A 12,548-nucleotide genomic window follows, 5' to 3' on the forward strand; every position below is an offset into this window, starting at 1 on the left:
GAGACCATAATAGTATTCTGCAGGAATATCCTGTCTCAGGCTTGTCCTTAGTCTTCTTAATGATGTGTTTGAGGTTCCTTTGATTGGGTCCATCCATCCATTTAAGGTTCCTCTGATTAGGTCCATCCATCCATTTGAGGTTCGTATTCTTGGATCCATCGATCCATTTAAGGTTCCTTTTATTGGGTCCATTGATCCGTTTAAGGTTTCTGTCATTGGGTCTATCCATCCATTTGAGGTTCCTCTTATTGGGTCTATCCATCCATTTAAGGTTCCTCTCATTGGGTCTATCCATCCATTTGAGGGTCCTCTGATTGGGTCCATCCATCCATTTGAGGGTCCTCTGATTGGGTCCATCCATCCACTTGAGGGTCCTCTGATTGGGTCCATCCATCCACTTGAGGGTCCTCTGATTGGGTCCATCCATCCATTTGAGGTTCCTCTGATTGGGTCCATCCATCCATTTGAGGTTCCTCTTATTGGGTCCATCCATCCATTTAATGTTCCTCTGATTAGGTCCCTACATCCATTTGAGGTTCCTCTTATTGGATCCATCAATCCATTTAAGGTTTTTTTTCATTGGGTCCATCGATCCATTTAAGGTTCCTCTCATTGGATCCATCGATCCATTTAAGGTTCCTCTCATTGGGTCCATCGATCCATTTAAGGTTCCTTTTATTGGTTCCATCAATCCATTTAAGGTTCCTCTGATTGGGTCCATCCATCCTTTTGAGGTTCCTCTGATTGGGTCCATCCATCCTTTTGTGGTTCCTCTGATTGGGTCCATCCATCCATTTGAGGTTCCTCTGATTGGGTCCATCCATCCATTTGAGGTTCCTCTGATTGGGTCCATCCATCCATTTGAGGTTCCTCTGATTGGGTCCATCCATCCATTTGAGGTTCCTCTGATTGGGTCCATCCATCCATTTGAGGTTCCTCTGATTGGGTCCATCCATCCATTTGAGGTTCCTCTGATTGGGTCCATCCATCCATTTGAGGTTCCTCTGATTGGGTCCATCCATCCATTTGAGGTTCCTCTGATTGGGTCCATCCATCCATTTGAGGTTCCTCTGATTGGGTCCATCCATCCATTTGAGGTTCCTCTGATTGGGTCCATCCATCCATTTGAGGTTCCTCTGATTGGGTCCATCCATCCATTTGAGGTTCCTCTGATTGGGTCCATCCATCCATTTGAGGTTCCTCTGATTGGGTCCATCTATCCATTTGAGGTTCCTCTGATTGGATCCATCGATCCGTTTAAGGATCCTTTTATTGGGTCCATTGATCTGTTTAAGGTTCCTCTCATTGGGTCCATCCATCTATTTGAGGTTCCTCCTATTGGGTCCATCCATCCATTTAAGGTTCCTCTGATTGGGTCCATCCATCCATTTGAGGTTCCTCTGATTGGGTCCATCCATCCATTTGAGGTTCCTCTGATTGGGTCCATCCATCCATTTGAGGTTCCTCTGATTGGGTCCATCCATTCATTTGAGGTTCCTCTGATTGGGTCCATCCATCCACTTGAGGTTCCTCTGATTGGGTCCATCCATCCACTTAAGGTTCCTTTGATTGGGTCCATCCATCTATCCATTTGAGGTTCCTCTGATTGGGTCCATTCATGTTGCTACAATCATTTTCTTTCTCACATTCTTTCTAGTTTTCCGAATACAGCTTTCTTCCGCAGGCAGCTGGGTCTTCTCAAGATGTCCACAGTAAGCCTATCAGCTCAATTATCCATAGTTTGGTTTAGACTACAAGTGGTACTTAGAAGGGATGATCCTTCTTTTCTTCTCATCAGCCTCCCATACATAAGACTGTCTTCCAATCCTGCTGAAATCTGCCTGTTCAGCCATCTCTTCTCCAACGTCTCCGGCCTCGTCTTAGCTTTCTTATGTCCACGCGCCTACAGGACACTCCTGCAGCTTCTTTTGTAGCAACTCAAGAATCGTAGCCGCCCCACAATCCTGTTTAGAAGATCGAATCCAAATCTGTATAATTGGAAAAGAAAAACTAATGTGAAGAATCGGATTGTTTCAGTCTAGACCTTTACTGGCCGCAGGTTTTACAATTCCTTCCCATTAAATAACTTCTGATTTTACAAATCTTCTAAATTACAACTTTCTTACAATTACAATTTTTTTCACTGGTAAATTAGAAAAAAAAAAAAAAAAAGAAGAAAACTTTTGAAATCTGTTTTGACTTCAGTTATCACATTTTTGTAATTTTTAAGGAAACCCAAATTCCCTTCCTCTAGGTTTTCTTGCCCCATCCTTTTTGGCGTTGAGCACGGTTAACCAGAGAAAAAGTCAATTTCTGATAAATTTCCCGATTTATTCGCCTTTTTCTTCTGGCCTTCTAAGCCCGACCGATGTAATTGCTTTGTTTGCTGCGGCCGGCTTGTAATTTCTACCTATTAAAGCGGCGTTTTATCATCTATTAGGGGCCATCGTGTTCCACTTTGCACTTCTCCTTTTGTAACGAGCCATTTTCTAATGTCTGGAGTAAGAAGCCCCTCGCTGTTCCGCGCCGCTCGTATTATACCCGGAAAAAAATAATAAATTAATAAAAATGCAGAATGAGATTTGCAAATGATAAATGAGAAAGTTGACTAGCTAGCTAATAAAGATTTGTCTTAATCAAGTATGATTTGTCAGAACAGGAGCGAGCCGGGGTCGGGGCACATGCAATGAATTATACAGCATTCACTGGAGAAAAAGAGGCAAAAGGCCTTATGAATATGCCGTGATTATGCATCGCTAATTTGTATTCAAAGGAGGAGACGCATCAAGCTGGCTGGTAGGCTAAGGAGCCCTTCACCCCAAGATGGCTTTTGTACTGTCAGAAAAAGTTCAACTTTTTTTTAGACCCTTCATGGCCGAGGTTCATTCTGTGAGATCAGCGGGGTCAGCGCATGAAGACACCACTGTCACAGTGGCCTAGTGTGTGTGTGGTTTTTTTTCCTTTTTACCCACATCTGCAGAATTTTATACAATTCGCCCTCTCGGCTCCTCAATTTTAATTTGCTTCGTGCCAAAGAAAAAAAAATATCCCGTCGTCACAATATTTCTCCTGTTTTCATTTCAAAAAGTTTTCCATTGCCAGCTAGTTCACACCTGAGAGAAAACTGGAGGTGATCAGTTCTGTGCGGCCGCCATCTTCCTCTCATCACAATAGAGGCTATTGTTCATTTCCTTCACTTTTCCACGCTCCGATTTATCTTCTGTTTCCTGAAAATTTAGCAAAAATGCTTAATTTCATCCATTAAGTTTTGAAGATTTTTGATTTCAATTCTTTTAGTGTCTTGGATTTAAGGACTGTTTTTGCAGATTGTCTTCTGTTGTTAATCCTCCATCCAGTAAGCCAAGAAAATTTGACAAGCTAATACTTGTTTCTATCTTACACTCTTTGTCAAAGGCAATCTAGAAGAAGTTGTCGCTCTGCTGCCCTGATCCACTGGTCCCAACATTTCCTGACAGTCTGGTCAGACGCTCGTCTCTGCTGGTGATCTGTAGGGGGCGTCCTGAGCCCGGTCACCTTGTGTACACCCATCCACTGGTCCCAACACCCCCTAACAGTCTGATCAGATGCTCGTCTCTACTGGTGGTCTGAAGGGGGCATCCTGAGCCCGGTCACCTTGTGTACACCCATCCACTGGTCCCAACACTTCCTAACAGTCTGATCAGACGCTCGTCTCTGCTGGTGGTCTGAAGGGGGCGTCCTGAGCCCAGTCACCTTGTGTGCCCCCATTCACTGGTCCCAACACCCCCTAACAGTCTGCTCAGATGCTCCTCTCTACTGGTGGTCTGTGGGGGGCGTCCTGAGCCCAGTCACCTTGTGTGCCCCCATTCACTGGTCCCAACACCTCCTAACAGTCTGGTCAGACGCTCCTCTCTACTGATGGTCTGTAGGGGCATCCTGAGCCTGGTCACCTTGTGTGCCCTCACACATCCACTGGTCCCAACACCCCCTAACAGTCTGGTCAGATGCTCCTCCCTACTGGTGGTCTGTAGGGGGCGTCCTGAGCCCGGTCACCTTGTGTGCCCTCACATATCCACTGGTCCTCACACCTCCTAACATGTCTGGTCAGATATTCCTCTCTACTGGTGGTCTGTCAGGGGGTCCTGAACCCAGTCACCTTGTGTGTCCTCACATATCCACTGGTCCCAACACCCCCTAACAGTCTGGTCAGATGCTCCTTTCTACTGGTGGTCTGTAGGAGGCGTCCTGAGCCCAGTCACCTTGTGTGCCCTCATGCACTGGTCCCAACATCCCCTAACAGTCTGGTTAGACGCTCCTCTCTACTGGTCGTCTGTCAAGGTCCTGAGCCCGGTCACCTTGTGTGCCTTCACATATCCACTCGTCCCAACACCTCCTAACAGTCTGGTCAGACACTTCTCTCTACTGGTGGTCTGTGGGGGGTCCTGAGCCCGGTCACCTTGTGTGCCCCCATTTACTGGTCCAACACCTTCTAAGAGTCTGGTCAGACGCTCCTCTCTACTGGTGGTCTGTGGGGGGTCCTGAGCCCGGTCACCTTGTGTGCCCTCACACATCCACTGGTCCCAACACCTCCTAACAGTCTGGTCAGACACTTCTCTCTACTGGTGGTCTGTGGGGGGTCCTGAGCCCGGTCACCTTGTGTGCCCCCATTTACTGGTCCAACACCTTCTAAGAGTCTGGTCAGACGCTCCTCTCTGCTGGTGGTCTGTGGGGGGTCCTGAGCCCTGTTACCTTGTGTGCCCCCATCCACTGGTCCTCACACCTCCTAACAGTCTGGTCAGATATTCCTCTCTACTGGTGGTCTGTCGGGGGGTCCTGAACCCAGTCACCTTGTGTGTCCTCACATATCCACTGGTCCCAACACCCCCTAACAGTCTGGTCAGATGCTCCTCTCTACTGGTGGTCTGTAGGGGGCGTCCTGAGCCCGGTCACCTTTGTGCCCTCACACATTCACTGGTCCCAACACCTCCTAACAGTCTGGTCAGATGCTCCTCACTACTGGTGGTCTGTAGGGGGCATCCTGAGCCCGGTCACCTTGTGTGCCCCCATCCACTGGTCCCAACATCTCATAACAATCTGTTCAGAACAGCTTGGTGGGGACAATTCTTCAATATGACCATCCAGCTTCTCACATCCCAATAATGCACCCCCCTCTGGTAACCGGATGACATCTCTTCTCTGCGTCGTAGAGGCGTCTAGTGGTCAACAAGCTCTACACGAGCAGAAGAAGAGGTCACTACACACAAGGAGCCTCCGGGAGCCTCTTATAGGCCAAGGGGGGAACCACTTTTAGGGCCTCCGGTGACAAGACCGTCCATCTAATCACCACAACTCTCATCATCTGTAAATCTGCTTGAGATGGAACCGCAGGACGGGTTATACGGCAGAACGACACCTTCTTCTGGGGGCGGAGTGTTATTGACAAAGAGTGTAATGTATTAGATTTGTTGGGGAACCCCGCCTGCACTTGCCGGTTACTTAGTAGTAATTCGTTATGATGTAAATATCTGAAAACTCTTGTAAAAAGTAAACTTTGAATATTTTCTTTTTTCTGTATTTCTGCTGGAATTACACTTTTCTCGGCCAAGAAAGCAGACATTAAAGGCGGAGGCTGCGGCCGGCCTCTTAGCTCAAATTTAATTTGCAATTTTGTTAACTAAAAAAAAAAAATAAATCAAAGTTTGCGATGAAATGTGCGCTCGCCATTATTAATTGCCAACCTTTTTCTGCTGATTTGTTTTTGAGCTAATGATGCTCCACTACAGCCTAATCTCCAGTAGCGCCTGCGTTCGCCTCCTCCCCGCGGACTCGGATTTAAATGAGATTTTTGAATTTTTTTATTTTTGTAACTCTAAGACTTCTGGCGGTGGTCTGTAAAACTTGAATCGGCTCTTGTAAAATTCATCACACACTCAATAATTTATCTGTGGGTGCTGATATTATTAACCCTACGCTGGATGGTAAATTGCCAGCAGAGATTGAATCCTCAAGTGTCAAATCAGCCCTTCGTTCCGGCCCGCTCGCTCGGCGTGGCCCCTGCCTTGGAGGGTTGATTTTTTTGTTTGTTTTCTGAAATCAGCTGAGGAAGCCGCTATTTATCAAAGTGACACGGGTTTATTGGGAGCGGCACATCCCAGCAGCGCTGCGCTAATGGCTGGGAACTAAATGGAAGCAGTCGCATGTAGAGAGAGAGGATGCATTAGGGCCCGATGAGCGGCTTGCGTCGGGTTCGTCCTGGCTTGGGCTTTCTGGAGGGCTGCTAATACAATATGCCGACACAGTAGGCAGGTCATCCCCCCCCCTATATATATCCCACCCCTCCGTGTACAATAGATGAAGCCGGACCCCACAAGGGGAATTCTAACCTGGGTATTTTGCTACAAAGTATCAATAAATAGTAACCAAGAAACTTCCCATCCACATCCTGTAGGGTTATCTTCAGACCGCCGCAGGACACAGCGCAGTGGTGGCTGCGGAAATCCTCGCCAAAGTCTACGTGCAGAATTGGACGATGTTCAGATGGATGAATTCACAGCGGAATTTTCCATGTGACTTGTGCCTTTAAAAACCATGTCAAAATCTGCGTAATTAGTCCTGCAGGTGGGCAAAATACTGAAAATTCAGTAGTGGATTCCCCGTCTGGCCGTCACCGGAGAGAACTAAAAACCGCTCCTAAATCCGTGTTTTTCTGCTGCAGTTATTGCCGGAGGTCCACACCTGGATGTAGCCTGTTCAATGGACAAAAGCCGCGTGCAGAATGCCGCCGTGTTTCCAGATCACCATGGTTTTTAGAGGTGTAATTTATGCTGAAAATTCCACAGTGAATTCTGTCACGTGAAAATACCCGAAATGGGGTTTTCTGACATTTGTGGAGGGGGGGGGGGGGGGAGTTGGTATGCTTCTTTAAAGAGGCGGGGCTTTAGGGCACGTCTGAAATTCTGTATATCAGAGATTGTCCGGATGCCTTGGGGTAGAGCGTTCCAGAGGGTCGGTGCTGCTCTAGAGAAGTCCCGGAGGCGAGCTTGTGAGGTTCGTATTAGGGGGGCGTTGTGTCTGACAGTGTTGGCAGAGCGAGCGCACGGTCTGGGTGACATACGGACAGGAGGGAGGGGATGTATAGTGGCGCCGTGCCATGGAGAGCTTTGTGGGTGGGGCGTTTAAATTGAGTTCTGTAATAACCTCTTTAAACCATTTTCAGTTCCGCAGCAAAATCCCCGTGAGGTGAGCGGACATCATAGGTGTGTTTACTGCATGTTACGCGTCCCGTGGTCAAACTCCGCCCGTGTGACAGGCCCCCAAAGCGAACACTCAGACGTCTGTCACATTGTCCCTTGGAGATGCAGCTGATCCTCCTAGGATCCTTCACACCGGCGAGCGCTGCAAAATAGCCAACTGTTCCCACCATTGTTGAGCGTCAGCGCCGCTTTTTCTCACAAGACCATCGCTGCCGCTTGTGATTTTGCTGCGATTTTTATTTTTTGATCGTAAGTCAATAGGACGTTCTGATGTTAGAAACGCATCGCGTGAAAATCACAAGTTCGTGTTTTGTGATGCGATAAAAAGGAGGCTCCATAGTACCATGGGGGGTCTTTAGAAATCGCAAAAACTCTTGTCCCCTCTCACCTAAGAATAAGAGATATACAGGAGAATCGCAGATCTTCTCTGCTGCATGTGTGTCCCCTCTCCTTTGTGTACACACATAAAATAACACCTGTAAATTCAATATTTCCAGCCCCACTTCAAACAGCTAGCCAAGAATCTTAGCTTTAAAATGACACCAACAGCGTTTCCGTAGCCCTGATAGAACCGCAGCTACAGCCATTAACAATAGATCAAGCTCGGTGCATCCAAAACCGTAAGGCCCTTTCCCTGCAGAACGAACAGAGCCCCTCCTGAGCTGCAAGGGGTTAACGGTATATTCACTCTTCACAGTCATATCTGCTTGCAAGAAACAACAACAAAAACCGCAACATGTGACGTATCCATATACTGTACGCAGAATTTCGTCCGTGTGCAGGAGGCCTTAGGCATAAAATCCTGGACGATGAGTGTAAACAGCAGCCGTTCAGTACTGAACTGCCGCTGTGTTGGTGAATGGAGAGGGACGGGGGAGCGAGGAGTGAAATCTCCTCCAGCCACCCCACTGTGAGCTAGTGATACTCGCTCCTATGCAGCGGCACGGGAGCGAGTACATGGGGAACAAGAGTTGGGCATCGTTTGCCTGACAGTTGCTCCGTGTAAAAAGGGCTTTACTTTTGCAGTGCATTCTACTAAGCGTGTAACAGCAGCAGCCTATCAGACTCTACGGGAGGCGGGGCTTAATAGGCTGGGTACGCGGCAGACATGGACGCCTTTGTCAGGCTTCTGGCTGCTGTGGAAACCCATTGGTACCTTGTGGGGTGCTGACAGGTCCCTCCCATGTCATCTGCATACACATTGCAGTTACTATTGATTGTGGCATGTAAGGGGTTAAACTGCAGGGATCTGAGGTTTCTCCTCTCCTTTCTGTTAGAGCAGGAGCCCCGCTGTCAGCAGTTTCCAAGTCACCGCCTTAAAAAGATGTAGTGACCACCATAAAAAGGCTTGCAGCAGTCATTAAGGAGTTAATGAAGTGCCTTCATATATTTATCTTTTTATGTATCAATTTCTTAACAATTTCAAAAGCTCTGCTTGCTGTCAGTGAACGAGAGCCGTCTTGTGTACCTCCAGAGACGGAGCTCCTCCTGCACCCCGCTGATGAGTTGATACAATGTATCAGCGCGGACAATCCTCTGTGGGCCCTCCTCAGGTTGTACAAAATTCCATCTTAAAGGGGATTCTGGCCGTCTTTAACCATTTCATACCCAGGATTAAAACTTTTAGCGATAGAGTCACTTTAACTATTTCCCGCCAGTCTGTCTCCCAGCGTCCGTCACATGACGGGGGGCTGCAGTACTTCTCCCCCTTCTGCCAGTGTCCGGCCCACTGGTGCGGGGATCTGCCGGTGGTCGCCGTGGCTGGTCAGGAGCGGCCGCCCTGGGTGCGTTCACACGTGGCTGATTGTGGATTGTGGCTGCAGCACGTTTCACCCCCTTACAATGGAATTCATGCTGCAGATCTGTGATTACATGCAGCAACTATGGCGTCCACGAGTGCCGAATCCTAGCGATTCTCTGCTGGGAGCCTATCTATTAGATGGACTCACCGCGGCGCCCTGTCAGCGCTCCCCTCCTCCACCGCTAGCGATATTCCGTCACGGCCGTGGACAGGCATCCTAACGGGCTCCGTCAATGATCTTACCGGGAATGTACTTCTCCACTGCACATTTGCGCACCTTACAAAGCGCCCGTCTGCATTTTTTTTTATACGCTGCGCATTAAAGCGCGCAAAAACACAGACGGGCGAAACATCCGGGTATGGGCGTCATCCGGTAAAATGATTGCCCTCGTGTGAACGAGCCCTACGGGTGCAGTCAGGGCGGCAGCGAGTCGTGCGCAACATTCTTGGGCTTGACTTTCAGCGAGCAGCACACGGACGCCATGTCTGTGCGTGCCGGAGAGGCCGCAGCTGGACGCTCTATTCTTGTGTGAGACTCCTACGAAAACAGAGCTTACAAATAGCGGGTCGTATTCTTGTGCAAGTTTTGCGTTTCTCGCTGCGCACAGAAAATCCTCCCCTATCCGCGCCGCTCCCCGCCCAGCGCCGCCGCTCCGGTGCCCGACGCACAAAACCAAAAACAAGCGGCAGCATTCACATAGGGTTCATTGCGCACATGACTGCGACCATGGGAGAATCGCCGCTGAACCTGCGACTAGCTGAGCGGCCGCGGGCAGAATGAGCGGCAGTTTGGCGAACACCGCGGTGCCGGCCGGGAGCCGCCAGGACAGGCGAGGACTCGGTTCCTACATCATTTTAAGCCCGTTTAATAGTTTTTATGTCCCTTTTAACACTTTCCTAGCCTTATCTGTCTGGGCAGCGCGGTGACCGTCGCCACGAGCCGCGTGGGAATATTCCGGCTCCCCAAAGGCCCCGACAGGGGATGGAGCCGCGCACGCTGGCAGGGATACGTGGGGGTGCAGACGGCGTCCAGCGCGTGGATATAGCACCGCTTCTAGGAATAGCTCTTCCCGTCTGCGGCTCCACTGTAATTATCTAGAACCCGCCTGACCTCCATATTTAATCGCCAGGATAATTAGCACGTTGTGTATTCGTCACCGGCACGATTCTCAGAACTCGGACGGGACTGCCAGAATCCATCAGCGCTGAAGTGGCTGATAACATGGAAGAATAGCTTCTGTACTGCTCCATAATGGAGCACACAGTGAGCTCTGCTGCATCTGTGGGGGGGCTGCGGCTGACACCGGGATGCAGAGGAGGTGGCTGTGTTAGGGGTGTCAGGGCCCAGCAGCCATACTGGTGGTCACCTGACTTGGGGGGACGTATATTTGGCCCGTGTCACACGGTAGAACACCGCGATGGGCCAGCATGGCTGCCTAGAGACTACTGAAGGCCCCCAGGGCTGCCACACATAGAAGCCTATGAAGACCTGCACAGAGAGCACTACATACTGCAATCCGGAAGTATCACGGTTTATTATACAAGCAATCACATGGGGTCTAAACTAAAATGTCAAAAAAATGAGAAGAGACGTCTGCAGCCCAAAATGGTGGTCATAAAAGCCGCGTCTCCCCGCAAACAGGGGGCCTCAAAGTGCCCAATGATGGGGAGATAAAACCGCTCTCACAAAGCGCGGATAAAACTACACAAATCTATTCATTTTAAAATCATTTCTACCAGTTTGTTGTTGCCGTGCCGACCGTATGCCCCTCCTACTGCCCTGTGATTGCTAAAAAAAACGAAATCGCCAAAAATGGCGCAGTTACATGTTTTCTTTATTTCTCCCCACTTAACAATGCGTCTATTTTTCCGTAGATTGTCGGGTTCATTAAGGGGCAGCAGTAAGACTCTAACACACGAAGCATCGCCGCGCCGTTCTGGACGGTTTCCACATTTGGCGCTCATATCGATTTGCCCCAATCCGTGCGTGGATTCTGCCATCAGATCCGTAAGCGCTCGCAGGCTCCGCCTCGGATTCCTGCTGCGGATCGTTGTTACTGATCTACATCCTTCGTGATCGCGCCCTGAAGCTTCGCCACGCGCAGCGCAGTTTCACTGCAGGATTTACTTCCCCATTGGAAGGCGTGAAAATCTGTAGCGAATTGACATGTAGCAGTTTTACGATGTGCGGCGCCTGCCGCTTCTGATGACTTGTTAAATCCCGCCACGATTCTCGTAGGTAGATTCTGCGATATGCCACATGGAGAGTCCGCAGCGGCGCCGACGGGGAACAGACTCCGTGTGGATCCACAACAGAACCTCCAGAACTTGGCGCACTTTTTTGCAGATCCTCGGCAGATTTTAGCCTTTCTTTGAAGGGGCGGAGTCTGCTGCGGATCTGCATCAACGTGTGCGGAATTTTTTTGTGAATTTCGGTACAGATTTAGCCCCGCAGCGAATCCGCCTCCAACCCGGTAGTGACCGGACGCCCGGCGGTTTTGCACGCGGCGGACTCCGAGGTTCTGCAAGTCAGCTGGATTTCTGCTGCGTATTTTGCGCAGATTTAGCCCTGCGAGCGGACGGACTCTGCGTGATTCTGAGCTCATCCGCATCGAGGGGACGTTCTCACGGAATGATGCCTTCTTTCTGCCGCTGGTAAATACGTAGCGTTTTCAACCATCCCAGCCAATCCTGAGTGTCTCTGCCTGCGCTGCTCTCACCACCGACTACTACTGAGCGCCGCCGGTCATGTGATGTGGGAGTAGCATCACATGAGCGCCATCAGTTGGCGGTGTGCGCTGCGAGGCCAGTACAGGAGGAGGTACACGGTTACGGGGTGCTGTCCTCACCAGCGCTGCAGATTGTAACGCCGTTTTCGATGGAGATAATCCGTGACTTTTCCGCTACGAGTGAAAACGCGCCATAAAGTGGATGACCACCCTCTGGTTTCTGGACACAATTCTGCTGTGGGACCCGCGGGCAGAGCGGCACGACTTGCAGTTGATGGTGTAATGGTGCCGTTTTCAGGTGGCCAATTTGGCCAGCGCCATTTTCTCATTCCGCTACGTACTGCTCTGTGATTGGCCAGCAGGTGTGTGTATTGGTTGCCCTTATGCTACTAATGCACTATGGACCGTTGGGTTGGAGGTGCAATCCCCGTGTCACATACCCAAGGAGGAGATCTTTGTATTGGGGGAGGAGCCTAGATGCGTCACTTTGGGGTCTTGCATTCTATTACCTGATGCTTGCAGGTCATGTGACGTCTCATCCCGGGTTAATGTAGCAGAATTAATTGCGTTTTCCGTTCTTCATGTCTCTACAGAACAGATCGGTCAAAACATCCTGGAAGACCTGAGCCAGGACCGCGAGAAGATCCAGCGGGCGAGAGACCGGGTGAGCGGCCAGCGCTGCAGCGGCGTCTTCCTTCTCCGCTGTTGATTAGTGATGTCTGCACCCAGATAACGTTAACCTGCTGGAAGGATTCGTCCGCCCGCTAGAACTAGGGGCTCATTCGC

The 12,548-nt window shown here is 49.8% G+C and overlaps 1 protein-coding gene across 4 annotated transcripts in view; it reads left to right on the top strand.

The window, feature by feature from the left end:
- The window catches only part of VTI1A (vesicle transport through interaction with t-SNAREs 1A), a 468,860-nt gene that overhangs the window by 308,447 nt on the left and 147,865 nt on the right, over positions 1-12,548 (top strand). For all 4 annotated transcript variants that reach the window (XM_066601427.1, XM_066601425.1, XM_066601428.1 and 1 more), the window contains one exon: positions 12,356-12,426. In XM_066601427.1, the coding sequence (XP_066457524.1) occupies positions 12,356-12,426 (71 nt within the window). The remainder of the gene's footprint in view (positions 1-12,355; positions 12,427-12,548) is intronic.

This window comes from Eleutherodactylus coqui, chromosome 4 (assembly GCF_035609145.1).
Source record: "Eleutherodactylus coqui strain aEleCoq1 chromosome 4, aEleCoq1.hap1, whole genome shotgun sequence".
Taxonomy (NCBI): Eukaryota; Metazoa; Chordata; class Amphibia; order Anura; family Eleutherodactylidae; genus Eleutherodactylus; species Eleutherodactylus coqui.